This window comes from Anomaloglossus baeobatrachus, chromosome 5 (assembly GCF_048569485.1).
Source record: "Anomaloglossus baeobatrachus isolate aAnoBae1 chromosome 5, aAnoBae1.hap1, whole genome shotgun sequence".
NCBI classification, from domain to species: Eukaryota; Metazoa; Chordata; class Amphibia; order Anura; family Aromobatidae; genus Anomaloglossus; species Anomaloglossus baeobatrachus.
The window spans coordinates 25,535,902-25,558,436 of record NC_134357.1 but is presented as its reverse complement, the minus strand read 5'-3'; the positions used below and the strand labels follow the sequence as shown (position 1 = coordinate 25,558,436).

Genomic DNA, 22,535 nt, shown 5'->3' with positions numbered 1-22,535 from the left:
GTTATTGGGGTCACATACACTGAACTTAGGGGATTTGCGACATGAGGACAGCCCCTTTTTAAAGCCACAAACACAGCCGCTCCGCTGACCTTCATACAGCAAATTTTTTTTTCTTCGGCGCTCCATTGGGAGACCCAGACGATTGGGTGTATAGCACTGCCTCCGGAGGCCACACAAAGCATTACACTAAAAAGTGTAAGGCCCCTCCCCTTCTGGCTATACACCCCCAGTGGGATCACTGGCTCACCAGTTTTCTGCTTTGTGCGAAGGAGGTCAGACATCCACGCATAGCTCCACTGTTTAGTCAGCAGTAGCTGCTGACTCTATCGGATGGAAGAAAAGAGGGCCCATATAGGGCCCCCAGCATGCTCCCTTCTCACCCCACTTGCGGTTTGTAAGGTTGAGGTACCCATTGCGGGTACGGAGGCTGGAGCCCACATGCTGCTTTCCTTCCCCATCCCCCTGAGGGGCTCTGTGGAAGTGGGATCTTACCGGCCCCCAAACCCTGAGGCCGAGCTCCATCCACAGACCCAGAGACCCTGCTGGAGGAGCTGAGTACAGTCAGGGACAAGGCCCTGCAACGTTCAGGTACTCTGTGTCCCCGCACAGACAGGCCACGCACACTCCAGGCTTGCTGGGTGTGCTAGTGCGCCGGGGGCACTAGCGCTGCGCGCTCGGGTTAGAGTCACTGCAGCTTAGCTGAGTGATTTTATGTCTTGGGAACTACCGCGCCGGCCGCTCCAGAGCGGCGCCACCGCTGGGACTTGTAGTGCGCCGGGGACTCGCGCTGCCCGCGCTTTTACGGCGGCAGCGCTCATAAATCTAGTCCCCGGCTTTTGCGGCCTAGCTCTGCTTCGTTCCCGCCCCCACCCTGTCAATCAGGGAAAGGGAGAGACGCTGTTCTATAGCCAGCGCCGAGGGCTGGAGTCTTATTTACATACTCCAGCCCTCTCACTGGGCACAGTGGGGACGCAAGTTTCCCGCTCTTGGTCTCAACACGCCCAGGGCCCGCCCCTCTCCACAGGACGCCGGCAGCCATTCCTGCATGCAGTCTGGCTGGAGAACGGACACAGGCTCTGGGGGACTCAGACAAGGGACTCTGGCGACCACACACCCGCGTTTATGCGGGCGGTAAGCTGCACATAAGTGCTGGCCCCACTAGTGCCACAGTGTTATTTGGTGCATTTTTTCCCTGTACCATATATATTTATATTGCACTGTACAGTCGCTTCTTGGCTTATACCCTGCATTGCTCTGAGGAGACAACAACATGTCATCCGCAAAACGCAAGGGTGCCAAGGCACAGGCGGTATGCACTGCTTGTGTCGCATGTGGGGCTAATCTACCGGCAGGCTCCAATGACCCCCATTGTGTGCAATGTTCAATCCCTGTGCCACTTCGGCAGCCAGAGTCTATGGTAGTAGTGGCCCAGGCAGAGACGCCTGTGAACCCTGCCCCGGTGACGGGGACAGAATTTGCAGTTTTTGCTGATAAGATGTCTGTGACTATGACAAAAATCCTGGAAACCTTGCAGTCCAGGCCAGTTTCTCAGACCATGGACACTGCTGTGTCTATGCTCCCCGGTCCCCCTCAGTTGGAACTAATCCGTACTTCAAGGGGGTCCCAGGCATCACAGGCTGAAGACTCTGACTCGGATGACAGTCCCAGGCAGCCTAAGCGGGCTCGCTGGGAAAGACCCTCGCCGTCATCACACTGGTCAGGGTCTCAGCGAGACGAGGCTCTGTATGAGGAGACAGAGGTGGGTGATCAGGAATCTAATCCTGACACCGCTCTCAATCTAGATACCCCTGATGGTGACGCTATGGTAAATGACCTTATAGCGGCCATCAATAGACTGTTGGATATTTCTCCCCCAGCCCCTTCAGCAGAGGAGGCAGCTGCACAGCAGGAGAAGTTCCATTTCCGGTATCCTAAGCGTAAATTGAGTACTTTTCTGGACCACTCTGACTTCAGAGAATCAGTCCAGAAACATCATGCTTATCCAGATAAGCGTTTCTCCAAACGTCTTAAGGATACACGTTATCCCTTTCCCCCTGACGTGGTCAAACGCTGGACCCAGTGTCCAAAGGTGGACCCCCCAATCTCCAGGCTTGCGGCTAGATCCATAGTTGCAGTGGAAGATGGGGCTTCACTCAATGATGCCACTGACAGACAGATGGACCTTTGGTTGAAATCTGTCTATGAAGCTATCGGCGCGTCGTTTGCTCCAGCATTCGCGGCCGTGTGGGCACTCCAAGCTATTTCAGCTGGCCTGGCACAGGTGGACTCTATCATACGTCCAGCAGTGCCGCGAGTAGCGTCCCTAACCTCGCAAATGTCTGCGTTTGCGACTTACGCTATCAACGCTGTCCTGGACTCTACGAGCCGTACCTCAATGGCGTCTGCCAACTCTGTGGTTTTGCGCAGAGCCTTGTGGTTAAAGGAATGGAAAGCAGATTCTGCTTCCAAGAAATGTTTAACCAGCTTGCCACTATCTGGAGACAGACTGTTTGGTGAGCAATTGGCTGAGATCATTAAACAGTCCAAGGGTAAGGACTCCTCCTTACCCCAGCCCAGATCAAGCAAACCTCAACAGAAGAAGTGGCAGTCGAGGTTTCGGTCCTTTCGAGGCTCCAGCAAGACCCAATTCTCCTCGTCCAAAGGGACTCAGAAGGAGCAAAGGAGCTCAGATTCCTGGCGGGCTCATTCACGCCCCAAGAAAGCAACCGGAGGAACCGCTTCCAAGGCGGCTGCCTCATGACTTTCGGCCTCATCCCTCCGCATCCTCGGTCGGTGGCAGGCTCTCCCGCTTTTGCGACATTTGGCTGCCACAGGTCAAAGACCGGTGGGTAGCAGACATTTTGTCTCACGGGTACAGGATAGAATTCAGTTCTCATCCTCCGCCTCGGTTCTTCAGAACCTCCCCACATCCCGACCGAGCAGATGCCCTTCTGCAGGCGGTGTGCTCACTAAGAGCAGAAGGAGTGGTGATCCCTGTTCCTCTGCAGGAACAAGGACAAGGTTTTTACTCCAATCTCTTCGTGGTTCCAAAAAAGGACGGCTCGTTCCGTCCTGTTCTGGACCTAAAGCTGCTCAACAAGCATGTGAACGCCAGGCGGTTCCGGATGGAATCCCTCCGCTCCGTCATTGCCTCAATGTCTCAAGGAGATTTCCTTGCATCAATAGACATCAAAGATGCTTATCTCCACGTGCCGATTGCTACAGAGCACCAACGTTTTTTACGTTTCGTGATAGGAGACGACCATCTCCAGTTCGTAGCTCTGCCATTTGGTCTGGCGACAGCCCCACGGGTTTTCACCAAGGTCATGGCGGCAGTGGTAGCAGTCTTGCATTCTCAGGGACATTCGGTGATTCCTTACTTAGACGATCTACTTGTCAAAGCACCCTCTCAAGAGGCATGCCAACACAGCCTGAATGTTGCGCTGGAGACTCTCCAGACTTTCGGGTGGATCATCAACTTTTCAAAGTCAAACCTGGCACCGACTCAATCACTAACGTATCTTGGCATGGAGTTTCATACTCTCTCAGCGATAGTGAAGCTTCCGCTGGACAAGCAGCGGTCACTACAGACAGGGGTGCAGTCTCTCCTTCAGGGTCAGTCGCACCCCTTAAGGCGCCTCATGCACTTCCTAGGGAAGATGGTGGCAGCAATGGAGGCAGTCCCGTTCGCGCAGTTTCATCTGCGCCCACTTCAATGGGACATTCTCCGCCAATGGGACGGGAAGACAACTTGCCTAGACAGGACAGTCTCCCTTTCTCAGATGACCAAGGACTCTTTGCAGTGGTGGCTTCTTCCCACCTCATTATCACAGGGAAGATCATTCCTGCCCCCATCCTGGGCAGTGGTCACGACAGACGCGAGTCTGTCAGGGTGGGGAGCAGTTTTTCTCCACCACAGGGCTCAAGGGACGTGGACTCAGCAGGAGTCCACCCTTCAGATCAATGTTCTGGAAATCAGGGCAGTGTATCTTGCCCTATTAGCCTTCCAGCAGTGGCTGGAAGGAAAGCAGATCCGAATTCAGTCGGACAACTCCACAGCGGTGGCATACATCAACCACCAAGGAGGGACACGCAGTCGGCAAGCCTTCCAGGAAGTCCGGCGGATTCTGCTGTGGGTGGAGGAAAGAGCATCCACCATATCCGCAGTTCACATCCCGGGCGTAGAAAACTGGGAAGCAGACTTCCTCAGTCGCCAGGGCATGGACGCAGGGGAATGGTCCCTTCACCCGGACGTGTTTCAGGAAATCTGCCGCCGCTGGGGGGTGCCGGACGTCGACCTAATGGCGTCTCGGCACAACAACAAGGTCCCGACCTTCATAGCGCGGTCTCGCGATCAAAGAGCTCTAGCGGCAGACGCCTTAGTGCAAGATTGGTCGCAGTTCCGGCTCCCTTATGTGTTTCCACCTCTGGCACTCTTGCCCAGAGTGTTACGCAAGATCAGATCCGATTGCGGCCGCGTCATACTCGTCGCCCCAGACTGGCCGAGGAGGTCGTGGTACCCGGATCTGTGGCATCTCACGGTCGGCCAACCGTGGGCACTACCAGACCGACCAGACTTACTGTCCCAAGGGCCGTTTTTCCATCGGAATTCTGCGGCCCTGAACCTGACTGTGTGGCCATTGAGTCCTGGATCCTAGCGTCTTCAGGATTATCCCAAGGGGTCGTTGCCACCATGAGACAGGCTAGGAAGCCCACGTCTGCTAAGATCTACCACAGAACGTGGAAGATATTCTTATCCTGGTGCTCTGCACAAGGAGTATCCCCCTGGCCATTCGCGTTACCTGTCTTTCTTTCCTTCCTGCAATCTGGGTTGGAAAAGGGCTTGTCGCTCGGCTCCCTTAAAGGGCAAGTCTCGGCACTATCCGTGTTTTTTCAGAAGCGTCTAGCGCGACTTTCTAAGGTGCGCACGTTCCTGCAGGGGGTGTGTCATATCGTACCTCCGTACAGGAGGCCGTTAGATCCGTGGGATCTAAACAAGGTCCTTGTTGCTCTCCAGAAGCCGCCTTTCGAGCCCCTGAGGGATGTGTCACTTTCTCGACTCTCACAGAAAGTGGCATTTCTGGTAGCGGTCACGTCTCTTCGGAGAGTGTCTGAACTAGCAGCGCTGTCATCCAAAGCTCCTTTCCTGGTGTTCCACCAGGACAAGGTAGTGCTGCGCCCCATTCAGGAGTTTCTCCCTAAGGTGGTATCCTCTTTTCATCTTAATCAGGATATCTCCTTGCCTTCCTTTTATCCGCATGCAGTTCATCGGTATGAAAAGGATCTACATTTGTTGGATCTGGTGAGAGCACTCAGAATCTACATTTCCCGCACGGCGCCCCTGCGCCGCTCGGATGCACTCTTTGTCCTTGTCGCTGGTAAGCGCAAAGGGTCGCAGGCTTCAAAAGCCACCCTGGCTCGATGGATCAAAGAACCAATTCTTGAAGCCTACCGTTCTGCTGGGCTTCCGGTTCCATCAGGGCTGAAGGCCCATTCTGCCAGAGCCGTGGGTGCGTCCTGGGCATTACGACACCAGGCTACGGCTCAACAGGTGTGCCAGGCAGCTACCTGGTCGAGTCTGCACACTTTCACCAAACATTATCAGGTGCATACCTATGCTTCGGCGGACGCCAGCCTAGGTAGAAGAGTCCTGCAGGCGGCAGTTGCCTCCCCGTAGGGGAGGGCTGTCTTTGCAGCTCTAACATGAGGTATTTCTTTACCCACCCAGGGACAGCTTTTGGACGTCCCAATCGTCTGGGTCTCCCAATGGAGCGCCGAAGAAGAAGGGAATTTTGTTACTTACCGTAAATTCCTTTTCTTCTAGCTCCTATTGGGAGACCCAGCACCCGCCCTGTTGTCCTTCGGGATTTTTGGTTGTTTTTCGGGTACACATGTTGTTCATGTTGAACGGTTTTCAGTTGTCCGACGTTACTTCGGAGTGAATTTGTTTAAACCAGTTATTGGCTTTCCTCCTTCTTGCTTTTGCACTAAAACTGGTGAGCCAGTGATCCCACTGGGGGTGTATAGCCAGAAGGGGAGGGGCCTTACACTTTTTAGTGTAATGCTTTGTGTGGCCTCCGGAGGCAGTAGCTATACACCCAATCATCTGGGTCTCCCAATAGGAGCTAGAAGAAAAGGAATTTACGGTAAGTAACAAAATTCCCTTCTTTTTTTTTTTTATTATTTGCAATTATCTTTGTAGCCCCGCTTGTTGCTAATGGCTCATGTTTTATGATTTATTTTTGTCTGTTTGCTAATAGGAACCAAAGTCTTCAGGTCACCTTCTGGAGGACTGGGGGATGGAGGATATCGATCACGTGTTCACCGAGGATGATTACAGAACACTGACTAATTATAAAGCTTTCAGTCAGTTCGTCAGGTTTGTACTTTTTTTTTAATTTGGTTGCAAAGATGGCGACCCTCCTGTTTTGTCCACTCAATGATTCCGTTTTTGCTTCCTTTTCATTTAGGCCGCTTATTGCTGCCAAGAATCCCAAAATTGCAGTCTCTAAAATGATGATGGTCCTCGGAGCAAAGTGGAGAGAGTTCAGCACCAACAATCCATTGAAGGGCAGCTCCGGAGCGTCAGTCGCTGCTGCAGCCGCCGCCGCCGTGGCTGTGGTGGAAAGCATGGTTGCTCCCGCAGAGGCCGCTCCTCCTCCTCCTCCTCCTCCGCCACCACCACCAGCAGAGGTTCCCCTGCGCAAAGCAAAGACCAAGGAAGGAAAAGGTGAATATGTGTTTAGTGTTGGTTTTTTTTTTTTTTTAATCTGGAATAGAATTGCATGGAGACAGGATTGGCATACAATTGCTATTGAAGTGAGCTGGACAATTAAAGGGAGAGTCTAGAGTCAGCAAATATTTTCTGTATACCATATGCAGACATACAGTGCCTTGCGAAAGTATTCGGCCCCCTTGAATTTTTCAACCTTCTCCCACATTTCAGGCTTCAAACATAAAGATAAAAAATGTTAATGTTCTGGTGAAGAATCAACAACAAGTGGGACACAATTGTGAATTGGAACGATATTTATTGCTTATTTTAAACTTTTTTTTTTTATTATATAATATATATACTGAAAATTGGGGCGTGCAATATTGTTCATCCCCTTTTTACTTTCAGTCCAGCAAACTCACTCCAGAAGTTCATTGAGGATCTCTGAATGATCCAATGTTGTCCTAAATGACTGATGACGATAAATATAAGCCCCTGTGTGTAATCAAGTCTCCGTATAAATGCACCTGCTCTGTGATAGTCTCAGTGCTCTGTTTAAAGCGCAGATAGCATCATGAAGACCAAGGAACACAACAGGCAGGTCCGTGATACTGTTGTGGAGAAGTTTAAAACCAGATTTGGTTACAAAAAGTTTTCCAAAACTTAAACCATCCCAAGGAGCCCTGTACAAGCGATCATATTGAAATGGAAGGAGTATCATACCACTGCAAATCTACCAAGACCTGGCCGTCCATCCAAACTTTCATCTCAAACAAGGAGAAGACTGATCAGAGATGCAGCCAAGAGGCCCATGATCCCTCTGGATGATCTGCAGAGATCTACAGCTGAGGTGGGAGAGTCTGTCCATAAGACAACAATCAGTCGTACACTGCACAAATCTGGCCTTTTGAGAAATGGCTTTTACCTTGCCACTCTTCCATAAAAAGTGTCGTTTAAAGTTTGCCACAAGCCACCTGGGAGACGCCAAACATGTGGAAGAAGGTGCTCTGGTCAGATGAAACCAAAATCAAACTATTTGGGCACAATGCCAAACGATATGTTTGGCGTAAAAACACAGCTCATCACCCTGAACACACCATCCCCACTATCAAACATGGTGGTGGCAGCATCATGGTTTGGGCCAGGTTTTTTTTCAGCAGGGACAGGGAAGATGGTTAAAATTGATGGGAAGATGGATGGAGCCAAATACAGGACCATTCTTGAAGAAAACCTGTTTGAGTTTGTAAAAGACCTGAAACTGGGACGAAGATTTGTCTTCCACGAAGACAATGATCCCAAACATAAAACAAAATCTACAATGGAATGGTTCACAAATAACGTATCCAGGTGTTAGAATGGCCAAGTCCCAGTCCAGACCTGAACCCAATCGAGAATCTGTGGAAAGAGCTGAAAACTGCTGTTCACAAACGCCTCCATCCAACCTCACTCAGCTCCAGCTCTTTACAAAGGAAGAATGGGCGAGAATTTCAGCCTCTCCATGTGCAAAACTGATACACATACCCCAAGCGACTGTGCTGTAATCTCAGCAAAAGGGGGCGCTATAAAGTATTACCTTAAAGGGTATGAATAATATTGCACGTCCCAATATTCAGTTATTTATTTTTCTTTATCGTTCCTATGGGAGACCCAGACCCTGGGTGTATAGCTTCTGCCTCCGGAGGACACACAAAGTACTACACTAAAAAGTGTAGCTCCTCCCTCTGAGCTTATACACCCCCTGGAGAACCAGATCTAGCCAGTTCATTGCTTTGTGTTCAGGAGGCATACATCCACACATGCATTCTCATCTGATTTTTGATTTTTGGAAAGAGTTTGAAGAAAAGCGGGTCCAAGTCTGGACCCCCGGCATGTCCCTTCTCACCCCACTGTCGGCGGTGCTGTTAAGGTTGATTCCAAGGCTGGAGCCTTACATGCCGTGCTCCTTCACCATCCCTCCTGGGCTCTGGCTTGAAGTGGGAGCCAGCACGGTTCTCCATGCTTGGCAGGAGTCCGGTCTCCATCCGCAGCCCTTCAGGATCCTGCTGGACCGGAGCACTCATCCCCAGGGACTTGGAACCCTGCGTCTCAGCAAGCTAAGTACCTGAGACGTTTATATATTGGGGGTCCCTGTACTTTATTGTTGTGGGAGAGTGTGCTGAGTGTGTTTTATGACATTTCCGGCGGGTTCTCTGGCTGTCGCCTGAGAACCGCGCCGATGGTGCCTGCGCGCCGGCCACACCGCTCAAATTTAGGCCCCGGCTTCGCCGGAGGCCTAGTTTCGATTTCACTGCCCTCGCATGTCATTCATGCAGAGGGACAGCGCGGCTCCGCCCAGCGGCCGTTCTGCACAGGGGAGGGACACTCCTCACTGAGTACATGTCTCCTCCCCTGTAGGTCTCTATGGCCCTCCAGATCCCGCTCTCAGGGTTGTCCCCGCCCCCTCTCTTCGCTCCGGCGGCCATTTTCTCAGCGTTTTCCCTGCGATCCGTACTGGTCTGCAGCATCCCTGCTGAGGTGCTTGGGGGCCGGGCTTCGGGATCTGGAGGGCACACAACACCGCTTCAGCGGTCTGGTAAGCCACAACCTCTGGTTGTGGACCTCTGTATATACTCTCTGGGGGTCATTCTGGCGGAGCCCCCACTCCAGCAGCATGTCTCACACGAGGAGCAAGGCCCCAAAGCTGTATTCAGTATGCACTGCATGTAAGCTCATGCTGCCTGAACCGAGCACCTATCCACATTGTGATGCCTGCTCTAACCTGACGATGCCTCAGCCTGCAATTTCCCCCCCAGTGGTCTCTCCGGCTGCTCCGGCTCCTGTGGCTGAACCCCCGGCTTGGGTAGAATCCTTATCTAGGTCTATCTCCCAGTCTTTTGCCGACTCCATGGGACTTCTGTCCAGGACTTTGCTGAACATGCATCAACCCCCTTCACAGGGTGCCTCTGCTGCTAGGGCTCTCTCAGGACCGGAGCTCACAGAGGATTCATCATCTGGTCCCAGACCCCGTCCTCCTCCTAAGAGGAGACACAGGGTTCCCTCTCCTTCCTCGTCCCGCGGCTCTGTTTCAGAAGCTGCCTCGCCGGACGAGGAGGATGCCTTTACAGGGGGCTCGGAGGCTACCTCCATGTGCCCCATTGATCTGTCCGAAAGGGACTCAGATGTTAGTGATTTGATTGCGTCCATTAATTCTGTACTGGACCTCAATCCGCCAGTATCAGAGGAGCAACCCTCTCTGGCAGAAAAGCACCAGTTTACCTTGCCTAAGAGGACAAGGAGTGTGTTCTTTAACCACTCCAGTTTTCAGGCCGCTGTGACAAAGCCTATGGCCTGTCCTGACAAACGCTTCCCAAAGCGTGGTTCTGATGACCGTTTTCCCTTTCCACCTGAGGTGGTCAAGGAGTGGGCTCATTCACCAAAGGTAGACCCCCCGGTGTCTAGAATCTCGGCCCGGACCGTGGTATCAGTGGCTGATGGCACCTCTCTTAAGGATTCCACTGACCGCCAGATTGACCTTCTGGCCAAATCTGTATATGAGGCGGCAGGGGCCTCGTTCTCCCCGACTTTTGCAGCAGTGTGGGCTCTCAAAGCCATCTCTGCTTCTCTGGAGGGGATGCATTCCCTCGCCAGGGAATCTATGCCCGAAATGGTTACCTTAACTTCCCAAGCTTCAGCTTTTTCATCCTATGCCATGTCTGCCATGCTGGAGGCTTCTCACCGCACGGCGGTGGCTTCGGCTGATTCCCTCGCTATCCGCAGGATCTTGTGGCTTCGAGAGTGGAAGGCAGATGCTTCTTCAAAGAAGTACCTTGCTGGGCTCCCTTTTGCTGGGTTCCGGCTGTTCGGTGAACAGCTGGATGAAATTATTAAGGAAGCTACTGGCGGGAAGAGTAGTTCCATGCCACAAACCAAACCCAGGAAACCTGTCCAGGGTAGGAATCAGTTGAGGTTTCGTTCCTTCCGTTCCTCCAACTGGTAGTCCTCTAAGCCCTCGGCCTCGTCCACTAACTCAGCCAAGGACCAAAAATCCAGCTGGCGCCCAAAAGCGCGTCCACAAAAGACCGCAGGAGGTGCTGCCGCCAAGGCAGCCTCCTCTTGACTATCTGTCCGCGCCAGCAATGTCCTTAGTCGGTGGCAGGCTCTCCCACTTTGGCGACGCGTGGTTTCAACACGTCTCCGATCAGTGGGTGCAGGATATCATCTCCCACGGCTACAGGATAGAATTCTCTTCCAGCCCGCCAAACAGATTTTTTCTGTCAACTCCCCCCTGCTCCAAGGCCGCCGCCTTCTCTCAGGCCGTGGCATCCTTGCAGGCCAACGGAGTAATTGTACCGGTTCCCGCCCGGGAACGGTTCAGAGGTTTCTACTCAAATCTCTTCCTAGTCCCCAAAAAGGACTGTTCCTTCCGGCCCATCCTGGATCTCAAGCTTCTCAACAAGCATGTTCAGGTGCGGCATTTTCGCATGGAGTCTCTGCGATCAGTCATTGCCTCAATGACCCAAGGGGATTTCCTGGCATCCATCGACATCAGAGATGCCTATCTGCATGTGCCAATTGCAGTTTCACACCAGCGTTGGCTACGTTTTGCAATTGGAGAGGAACATTTCCAATTCGTGGCTCTCCCCTTTGGGTTAGCCACGGCCCCTCGGGTATTCACCAAGGTCATGGCAGCAGTGATTGTGGTCCTGCACCTCCAGGGGTTGGCAGTGATTCCTTACCTGGACGACCTTCTAGTCAAGGCTTCATCCAGCGCAGACTGTCAGCGGAGTGTCTCGCTCACTCTCGCCACTCTAGCCCAATTCGGGTGGCTTGTCAATCTGCCCAAATCCACTCTGACTCCGACCCAGAGTCTCACGTACCTAGGGATGCAGTTCGAGACTCTGCCGCCACTTGTGAAGTTGCCCTTAATCAAACAGCAGTCCCTCCAACTGGCGGTGCGCTCCCTGCTGAGACCCCGCCGTTATTCCATCAGGCACCTGATGCAGGTGCTGGGTCAAATGGTGGCTTCCATGTAGGCGGTTCCCTTTGCCCAGTTCCATCTGCGTCCTCTGCAGCTGGACATCCTCCGCTGTTGGGACAAGCGGCCTTCCTCCTTACAGAGGTTAGTGGCTCTGTCGCCACAGACCAGGAGCTCTCTTCAGTGGTGGCTTCGGCCCCTCTCTCTGTCTCAGGGGCGCTCCTTCCTGGCCCCGTCCTGGGTGATCCTCACCACGGATGCCAGTCTATCCGGCTGGGGAGCGGTACATCTCCACCACCGAGCGCAGGGCACTTGGACTCCGTCCGAGTCAGCCCTCTCGATCAATGTGCTGGAAACCAGAGCTGTGCTTCTAGCTCTCCTAGCTTTTCACCACCTATTGGCGGGCAAGCACATCCGAGTCCAGTCGGACAACGCGACAGCGGTTGCCTAAATCCATCACCAAGGCGGGACACGCAGCCGCCTGGCAATGTTTGGAGGTACAACGCATCCTTCAAGTCCACCATATCCGCAGTCCACATCCCAGGCGTGGAAAACTGGGAGGTAGATTATCTCAGCCGTCAAACCGTGGACCGTGGCGAGTGGTCCCTGCATCCGGCAGTGTTTCTGTCAATCTGCTGCAAGTGGGGCACTCCAGACGTGGACCTAATGGCATCCCGTCACAACAATGTGGCTCGCTCCCACGATCCTCAGGCATTCGCCGCGGACGCTCTGGTTCAAGACTGGTTCCAGTTTCGTCTGTCCTACGTGTTTCCCCCTCTAGCTCTCTTGCCCAGAGTTCTGCGCAAGATCAGAATGGAGGGCCGTCGAGTCATCCTCATTGCTCCGGACTGGCCCAGGCGAGCTTGGTACCCAGACCTGCTCCTTCTGTCGGTAGAGGTGCCGTGGCATCTTCCGGACCGTCCAGACCTGCTCTCGCAAGGTCCGTTTTTCCGCCAGAATTCTGCGGCCCTCAAATTGACGGCGTGGCTCTTGAGTCCTGGATCTTGACGGCTTCTGGTATCCCTCCTGAAGTCATCTCCACTATGACTCGGGCCTGTAAGTCTTCCTCTGCCAAGATCTATCACAGGACTTGGAAAATTTTCCTGTCCTGGTGTCGCTCTTCCGGCCATCCTCCTTGGCCTTTTTCCTTGCCGACCCTTCTGTCCTTTCTACAGTCCGGTCTGCAGCTGGGACTGTCCCTCAACTCTCTCAAGGGACAAGTCTCGGCTCTGTTAGTGCTGTTCCAGCGGCGTATCGCCCGGCTGGCTCAGGTCCGCACCTTCTTGCAGGGCGCGTCTCACATCATTCCGCCTTACCGGCGGCCCTTGGATCCCTGGGACCTCAATTTGGTTCTCACGGTTTTGCAGAAACCCCCCTTTGAGCCTCTTGGGGAGGTTTCTTTTGTCTCGTCTTTCACAGAGAGTGGTCTTTCTAGTGGCCATAACTTCCCTCAGGAGAGTCTCTGATTTGGCTGCGCTCTCTTCGGAGTCACCTTTTTTAGTTTTTCATCAAGACGAGGTGGTTCTCCGTCCGACTCCGGACTTTCTTCCTAAGGTGGTCTCTCCTTTCCACCTTAACCAGGACATTACCCTACCTTCCTTTTGTCTGGCTCCTGTTCATCGCTTTGAAAAAGCGTTGCATACTCTGGATCTGGTGCGCGCTCTTCGGATCTATGTGTCTCGCACCGCTGCTCTTAGGCGGTGCACCTCTCTTTTTGTGCTAACCACAGGTCGGCGTGAGGGCCTCTCTGCTTCTAAGCCGACCTTAGCCCGTTGGATTAGGTCGACGATTTCAGAGGCCTACCAGTGTTCTCAGGTGCCTCCCCCGCCGGGGATCAAAGCACACTCGACCAGAGCTGTCGGTGCCTCTTGGGCTTTCAGGCACCAGGCTACGGCTCAACAAGTCTGTCAGGCTGCCACTTGGACTAGCCTGCATACCTTTTCGAAGCACTACCAAGTGCATGCTCATGCTTCGGCAGATGCGAGCTTGGGCAGACTCATCCTTCAGGCGGCTGTCGCCCACTTGTGAAGTTAGGCTCCGCCTACTTTAGTTTTTTTTCTGTTTATTCCCACCCAGGGACAGCTTTGAGACGTCCCAATGTCTGTGTCTCCCATAGGAACGATAAAGAAAAAGAGAATTTTGTTTACTTACCGTAAATTCTTTTTCTTATAGTTCCGTATTGGGAGACCCAGCTCCCTCCCTGTTGCCTGTTGGCAGTTTCTTGTTCCGCGTGTTATCACCGGCTGTTGTCGTGGACAGAGTCTCCGGTTGTTCCGGTTCTTGCTCTGTTTTTACTTGTGGGTGGCTATTCTCCTTCAGCTTTTGCACTAAACTGGCTAGATCTGGTTCTCCAGGGGGTGTATAAGCTCAGAGGGAGGAGCTACACTTTTAAGTGTAGTACTTTGTGTGTCCTCCGGAGGCAGAAGCTATACACCCATTGTCTGGGTCTCCCAATACGGAACTATAAGAAAAAGAATTTACGGTAAGTAACAAAATTCTTTTTTTACAAAAGCTTAAAATTAAGCAATAAATATCGTTCATCTTCACAATTGTGTCCACTTGTTGTTGATTCTTCACCAGAACATTAACATTTTTTATCTTTTGTTTTTGTTTGAAGCCTGAAATGTGGGAAAAGGTTGAAAAATTCAAGGGGGTCAATACTTTTGCAAGGCACTGTAGGACATTTGAAGGAATGGATCCTCTGCTTAATTATCACATTCACGAGGCACCGTGACAGGAACACTTATGGCACACCCAGTTCTTAGGAGTTACATGGATGGTCGTTCATTTATATTCATTTATATGGCCACAGAGAAAATAAGTAGCCACCCGCTGACAAAATGGGCTTTTTTCAGGGAGATGGTGGGGGGTCCGAAATGGTTGTCGTTTTTACTGATTGGGCGGAGACTATATTCTTTAAGTTCAGACAGTTTCTTTTGCTTACTCTCCAATGCTCTTTTCTTTACTTTTAAGGACCCAATGCCAGAAAGAAACCAAAGATTGTCCGTCCACCAGAAACCAAGAAAACCAAAGCCAAGAAAGTGGCCCCTCTGAAGATAAAACTGGGGGGTTTTGGTTCAAAACGCAAGCGTTCCTCTGTGAGTAATATATAGGCTTAAACTTTATTTATTTTATTTTTTATTTATTTGTTTTGTACTCAATTCTTCCATGTTGTATCTCTCCAGAGTGAGGAGGAGGACCTTGACGTGGACTCAGACTATGACGAAGGCAGCATGAATAGCATGTCTGTATCTGACGGATCAACCAGCAAGAGCAGCCGAAGTCGTAAGAAACTGAAAGCCGTCAAGAAGAAAAAGAAAGGTAAATATTATTAGTGTACGGACATTGGCGCCTATCTGTTTATATTTCTAATGGTTTCTTTTTTGGGGGGGAATGATTAGCTCTACTCTTGGCAGAAGATGGCACAGCAGTTCCCGTCGATGGCTACGAGACAGACCACCAGGACTACTGTGAGGTTTGCCAGCAAGGAGGAGAGATCATCTTGTGCGACACGTGCCCACGCGCTTACCACATGGTTTGCCTGGATCCAGACATGGACAAAGCACCGGAGGGCAAATGGAGCTGTCCTCACTGCGTAAGTCACGCTCCATGTAATGCGCCATGTTGGGTGTCTTTTTTTTTTTTTTTTTTCTATCCTCATATTTAAAGCATTGATTTCTATGTTATAGGAGAAGGAAGGAGTGCAGTGGGAAGCTAAAGAAGACATTTCAGAGATTGACGATGACTTGGATGAGACTGTGGGTGACCCGGAGGAAGAAGATCACCACATGGAGTTTTGCCGTGTTTGTAAGGATGGCGGGGAGCTCCTGTGCTGTGACGCCTGCCCGTCTTCCTACCATATTCACTGTCTAAATCCACCGCTACCAGAAATCCCCAATGGAGAGTGGCTGTGTCCCAGATGCACAGTAAGTACATATAATAATTCACTGTGATCCACGTGGGTATAGGATTGTTTATCTTTCATTGTATATTCTTTCCATAGTGTCCTGCACTTAAAGGTAAAATCCAAAAAATATTGATATGGAAATGGGGGCAGCCACCGCCTCCTACAGCAGCGCTGAAAGCAGCAGCAGCCGCCGAGCCCGGCGCTCCTCCATCCAAACCTTTAGAAGGACGTCCGGAGCGGGAGTTTTTCGTTAAGTGGCAAGGGATGTCTTACCTGCACTGTTCCTGGGTGTCAGAGCTGCAGGTACGCGACTGACCACCACAGAAACATAGGCAAAGGTTTATCAAAGGTGAAGGACGCCATCGCTCACTTTCATTTTTTTTTTTTTTTTTTTTTCCTACAGCTGGAGATGCACTGCCAAGTGATGTTTAGGAACTACCAGAGAAAGAATGACATGGACGAGCCTCCCCCTGGCGAGTATGGCGTAGATGAAGAAGAAAAAAGCCGCAAGAGGAAAAACAAAGATCCAAAATACTTAGAAATGGAGGAGAAATTTTATCGTTACGGTATCAAACCGGAATGGATGATGATTCACAGAATTCTAAATCACAGGTAAGCGGGGCGGTGGTGGGGGCACCATAATGAGGTGGTCTCAGAAAGAAAGGGCTGTACTCCTTCATTAAATGGCTATTAAACAACCAAGATGGCTACATCTCACTCCCTCCATACACAGGAATGCTCAGCTTGGCCGAGTGCTCCTGTGTTCTCCTAGAGCTGCTCTTTAATTTTGTTCTCTGGGACAAAGTAGTCTGCCATCGGAAATCAAACCGGTCTCATATCAGGAAAGATTCAAAGGCGCCTATACACAGCCTATGGGTTGATTATCGATGAGTTCAGTCAACTTTAGTCTGTGTATGAGGATGTTATAGCTTGTCCTGGAATTTGTAGATCAGTTGTTTCTTACAGGATTTATTGCAAGTGTTAGGCTAGGTTCACATTTCCGTTGTTTTAAATCTGTCAGGTCCGTCAGCAACGGATTAGTCGTGTTTTTTTCTTCGGCGCTCCATTGGGAGACCCAGACGATTGGGGTGTATAGTACTGCCTCCGGAGGCCACACAAAGCATTACACTAAAAAGTGTAAGGCCCCTCCCCTTCTGGCTATACACCCCCAGTGGGATCACTGGCTCACCAGTTTTCTGCTTTGTGCGAAGGAGGTCAGACATCCACGCATAGCTCCACTGTTTTTAGTCAGCAGCAGCTGCTGACTATGTCGGATGGAAGAAAAGTGGGCCCATATGGGGCCCCCAGCATGCTCCCTTCTCACCCCACTTTCTATCGGCGGTGTTTGTAAGGTTGAGGTACCCATTGCGGGTACGGAGGCTGGAGCCCACATGCTGTTTTCCTTCCCCATCCCCCCTCAGGGCTCTGGGCGAAGTGGGATCTTACAGGTCTCCAGGCACTGAGACCGGGCTCCATCCACAGACCCAGAGAACCTGCTGGATATGGAGCTGAGTATCGTCAGGGACAGGCCCTGCTACATTAAGGTACTCTGTGTCCCCGGGCAAGCGCGCACACACACACCAGCATTGCTGGGAGTGTTAGTGCGCCGGGGGCAACAGCGCGGAGCGCTCGTGCTATTATTCACTACAGCTTTGCTGAGTGACTTTATGTATTGGGAACTGCAGCGCCGGCCGCTGCTGGGTGTTTTTTACATTGTGGCGCGGCTGGGACTTGTGGTGCGCCGGGGACTTCCGCGCTGGCCGTGCACATGGACGGCCGCGCTTATTACTCGAGTCCCCGGCTTTGCGGCCTAGTTTTCGTTTCGTTCCCGCCTCCAGCCCTGCCAGTCAGGGGTGAGGCGGGACGCTGTACAGACAGTCAGCGCCGAGGGCTGGAGTCTGCTTTGCATTCTCCAGCCCCCTTCACTGGACACAGTGGGACGCCAGTTTCCCGCTCTTGTCTGGGGCACGCCCACGGCCCGCCCCTCGTCACACGAGCTGGAGAAGGACGCCGGCAGCCATTCCTGCAGTCCGAGCTGGGGAACGGAGACATTTCTTCAGCGCTCTATTGGGAGACCCAGACGATTGGGGTATAGCTACTGCCCTCTGGAGGCCACACAAAGCACTACATTAAAAGTGCAAGGCCCCTCCCCCTCTGGCTATACCCCCCCCCGTGGTATCACGGGTTCTCCAGTTTTAGCTTTGTGTGCGAAGGAGGTCAGACATTCCATGCATAGCTCCACAGATTTTAGTCAGCAGTAGCTGCTGACTATTTCGGATGGAAGAAAAGAGGACACGTATAGTGTTCCCAGCATGCTCCCTTCTCACCCCTGGATGGTGTTGTAAGGTTGAGGTACCTATTGCTGGTACAGGGCTGGAGCCTGACATGCTGTTTTCCTTCCACATCCCCTTGTAGGGCTCTGTGGAAGTGGGATCCTGCCGGCCTCTCAGCTCTGACGCCGGGCTCCATCCACAGACCCATTAGAACCTGATGGAGACGGAGCAGGAGTACCATCAGGGACAGGGCCCTGCATCATACAGGTACTCTGTGTCCCCGGCAGGCACAGACACACTCCGGGCTGGCTGGGTGTTGTAGTGCGCCGGGGACCGCAACGTTGGAGTTGGTGTCCCTACAGATTACTGGGGGACGTTTCGTGTATGGGAACGCAGCGCCGACCCCCTCTGGACCGGGCGGCGCTGCTGTGACTTGTGGTGCGCCGGGGATCCGCCGTCCGCGCTTTTACGGCGGCGGCGGTTATAAATTTAGTCCCCGGCTTTTTGGGCCTAGGACGCCGGCACCTCCGATTCGTTCCCGCCCCCACCCTGTCAATCAGGGTAGGGGAGAGACGCTGTTCGCTAGCAGCGACGAGGGCTGGAGCCTGATTTACATGCTCCAGCCCTCTCACTTGGCACAGAGGGAAGCAGGCTTCCCGCTCTTGGCCAGGAACGCCCAGGGCCCGCCCCCCTTCCTCTCTCGAGACGCCGGCAGCCATTACATGCATGCCTGGCTGGAGGAAGGACGCAAGGCTCTGGGAGACCTGGACTAGGGGCTATCTGGCGACCACACACCCGCTTTTTTAAGCGGGCGGTAAGCGATTTTTCTGTGCTGGTCCCTCTAGTGCCTCACTGTGTATCGGTGTACTGTGTACAGATATATAGATATTGTATTTCTTGCACTGTGAGGTCGCTTCTGGCTGCATATCCCAGATCGCTCTGTGGAAGCAGCAACATGTCATCCTCAAAACGCAAGGCGGCCAAGGCAAAAAGGGCTGTGTATACTGCGTGTGCTGCATGTGGGGCTAATCTACCAGCAGGCTCCGATGACCCCCATTGTGTGCAATGCTCCGACCCGGTGCTGCTTCGCCAGCCGGAGTCAGGAGAGGTAGTGACCCAGGCTGAGACGCTTGTAAGTTCTGCCCCGGTGACAGGGACAGACTTTGCAGTTTTTGCAGATAATATGTCTGTGTCTATGGCAAAAATCCTTGAAACCTTGCAATCTATGCATGGGGCTCAGTCTTTGGGCACGGCGAGGCCTCTGTCCTCAGGTCCCCCGTGCTTGGAATGTATCCAGCCCACAGGGGGGTCCCCGGCTTCACAGGCCGAGGTTTATGACTCAGATGATAGCCCCAGCCACCCTAAGCGAGCTCGCTGGGAAAGACCCTCGACGTCTTCACACTGCTCAGGGTCTCAGCGCAATCAGTCTCCCTGTGATGTGTCTGATGAGAGTGATCAGGAATCCACTCCTGGAACCCCTCTCAACCTGGATACCCCTGATGGGGATGCCATGGTAAACGACCTTATCTCAGCCATCAATAGGCTGTTGGATATTTCTCCCCCAGCCCCTTCAGCAGAAGAGGCGGCTGCGGAGCAGGAGAAGTTTCGTTTCCTTTATCCCAAGCGTAAATTGAGTGCTTTGTTGGATCACTCTGACTTCAGAGAATCAATCCAGAAGCACGACGCTCACCCAGAAAGGCGTTTCTCTAAACGATCTAAAGATACGCGTTTCCCTTTCCCCCCTGAGGTGGTCAAGCGCTGGACACAGTGTCCAAAGGTAGACCCCCCGATTTCCAAACTCGCAGCTAGGTCCATAGTTGCAGTGGAGGATGGCGCTTCACTTAAAGATGCCAATGACAGACAGATGGACCTTTGGTTAAAATCTGTCTATGAAGCCATCGGCGCGTCGTTTGCTCCGGCATTCGCAGCCGTATGGGCACTCCAGGCTATTTCAGCTGGCTTAGCAAAAGTGGATGCTATCATGCATCCAGCAGTGCCGCAAGTGGCGCACCTTACCACGCAGATGTCGGCGTTTGCGTCTTACGCTATCAATGCGGTCCTAGAATCTACCAGTCGCACCTCAATGGCGTCCGCCAATTCGGTAGTTTTGCGCAGAGCCTTGTGGTTAAAGGACTGGAAAGCAGATGCTGGTTCCAAAAAATGTTTAACCAGTTTGCCTTTATCTAGAGATAGACTGTTTGGCGAGCCATTGGCTGACATCATTAAGCAGTCCAAGGGTAAAGACTCCTCTTTACCACAACCCAGAACATCCAAACCTCAGCAGAAAAAGTGGCAGCAGAGGTTTCAGTCCTTTCGAGGTTCGGGCAAGACACCATTTACCTCGTCCAAGGGGACTCAGAGGACGCAAAGAAACTCAGATTCGTGGCGGACTCACACACGCCCCAAGAAAGCAAATGGAGGTACCGCTTCCAAAGCGGCTACCTCATGACTTCCAGCCCCCTCCCTCCGCATCGCCGGTCGGGGGCAGGCTCTCCCGCTTTTCCGGCATTTGGATGTCACAGGTCAAAGACCGGTGGGTGACGGACATTTTGTCTCGTGGGTACAGAATCGAGTTCAATTCTCGTCCTCCAGCTCGGTTCTTCAGAACCTCCCCACATCCAGACCGAGCAGATGCTCTGCTGCAGGCGGTGGATTCCCTAAAAGCGGAAGGAGTGGTGATCCCAGTCCCTCCTCAGGAACAAGGGCAAGGGTTTTACTCCAATCTCTTTGTGGTTCCAAAAAAGGACGGCTCGTTCCGTCCTGTTCTGGACCTAAAACGGCTCAACAAACATGTGCACGCCAGGAAGTTCCGGATGGAAACCCTGCGTTCTGTCATTGCCTCAATGTCCAGAGGAGACTTCCTTGCCTCAATAGACATCAAAGATGCTTATCTCCACGTGCCAATTGCTACAGAACATCAACGTTTTCTACGTTTTGTGGAGACGACCATTTTCAGTTCGTAGCTCTTCCATTTGGTCTGGCGACAGCCCCACGGGTCTTCACCAAGGTCATGGCGGCGGTGGTAGCAGTCTTGCACTCTCAGGGACACTCGGTGATCCCTTACCTAGACGACTTATTGGTCAAAGCTCCCTCTCAGGAGGCATGTCAGCACAGCCTGAATGCTACGCTGGAGACTCTACAGTCTTTCGGATGGATCATCAACTTTCCAAAGTCGATCCTATCACCGACTCAGTCACTAACGTATCTTGGCATGGAGTTTCATACTCTAGCAGCGATAGTGAAGCTGCCGCTGAACAAGCAGCGGTCACTACAGACAGGGGTGCAATCTCTCCTGCAGGGCCAGTTGCATCCCTTGCGGCGCCTCATGCATTTCCTAGGGAAGATGGTGGCAGCCATGGAAGCAGTTCCCTTTGCGCAGTTTCATCTGCGCCCACTTCAATGGGACATTCTCCGCCAATGGGACGGGAAGTCAACGTCCCTGGACAGGAAAGTCTCGCTTTCCCAGACGGCCAAGGACTCTCTACAATGGTGGCTCCTTCCCACCTCGTTATCTCAGGGAAGATCCTTCCTGCCCCCATCCTGGGCAGTAGTCACGACAGACGCGAGTCTGTCAGGGTGGGGAGCAGTGTTTCTCCACCACAGGGCTCAGGGGACGTGGACTCCGCAGGAGTCCACCCTTCAGATCAATGTTCTGGAGATCAGAGCAGTGTATCTTGCCCTACTAGCCTTCCAGCAGTGGCTGGAAGGAAAGCAGATCCGAATCCAATCGGACAACTCCACAGCGGTGGCATACATCAACCACCAAGGAGGGACGCGCAGTCGGCAAGCCTTCCAAGAAGTCCGGCGCATTCTAATGTGGGTGGAGGACAGAGCATCCACCATATCCGCGGTTCACATCCCAGGCGTAGAAAACTGGGAAGCAGACTTCCTCAGTCGCCAGGGCATGGACGCAGGGGAATGGTCCCTTCACCCGGACGTGTTTCAGGAAATCTGTCGCCGCTGGGGAGTGCCGGACGTCGACCTAATGGCATCCCGGCACAACAACAAGGTCCCGGCATTCATGGCGAGGTCGCGCGATCAAAGAGCTCTGGCGGCAGACGCCTTGGTTCAAGATTGGTCGCAGTTTCAGCTCCCTTACGTGTTTCCGCCTCTGGCGCTCTTGCCCAGAGTGCTACGCAAGATCAGATCCGAGTGCAGCCGCATCATACTCGTCGCTCCAAACTGGCCGAGGAGGTCGTGGTATCCGGATCTGTGGCATCTCACGATCGGTCGACCGTGGTCACTGCCAGACCGACCAGACTTACTGTCCCAAGGGCCGTTTTTCCATCAGAATTCTGCGGCCCTGAACCTGACTGTGTGGCCATTGAGTCCTGGATCCTAGCATCTGCAGGATTATCTCAAGGAGTCGTTGCCACAATGAGACAAGCTAGAAAGTCGAATTCTGCTAAGATCTACCACAGAACGTGGAAGATTTTCTTATCCTGGTGCTCGGCTCAGGGAGTGTCTCCCTGGCCATTTGCATTACCCAAGTTTCTTTCCTTCCTGCAATCGGGGTTAGAAAAGGGCTTGTCGCTCAGCTCCCTTAAAGGGCAAGTTTCGGCACTATCCGTGTTTTTTCAGAAGCGTCTAGCACGTCTGTCTAAGGTGCGCACGTTCCTGCAGGGGGTCTGTCATATTGTGCCCCCGTACAAGCGACCGTTAGATCCATGGGATCTGAACAGGGTA

At 52.6% G+C, this 22,535-nt stretch overlaps 1 protein-coding gene across 6 annotated transcripts in view; it reads left to right on the top strand.

The window, feature by feature from the left end:
* CHD4 (chromodomain helicase DNA binding protein 4) overlaps window positions 1-22,535 on the top strand; it is a 197,894-nt gene that overhangs the window by 14,589 nt on the left and 160,770 nt on the right. For all 6 annotated transcript variants that reach the window (XM_075348329.1, XM_075348333.1, XM_075348332.1 and 3 more), the window contains exons 5-12: window positions 6,261-6,379; window positions 6,471-6,730; window positions 14,643-14,767; window positions 14,855-14,990; window positions 15,071-15,264; window positions 15,359-15,595; window positions 15,673-15,879; window positions 15,980-16,188. In XM_075348329.1, coding sequence (XP_075204444.1) covers window positions 6,261-6,379; window positions 6,471-6,730; window positions 14,643-14,767; window positions 14,855-14,990; window positions 15,071-15,264; window positions 15,359-15,595; window positions 15,673-15,879; window positions 15,980-16,188 — 1,487 coding nt within the window. The remainder of the gene's footprint in view (window positions 1-6,260; window positions 6,380-6,470; window positions 6,731-14,642; window positions 14,768-14,854; window positions 14,991-15,070; window positions 15,265-15,358; window positions 15,596-15,672; window positions 15,880-15,979; window positions 16,189-22,535) is intronic.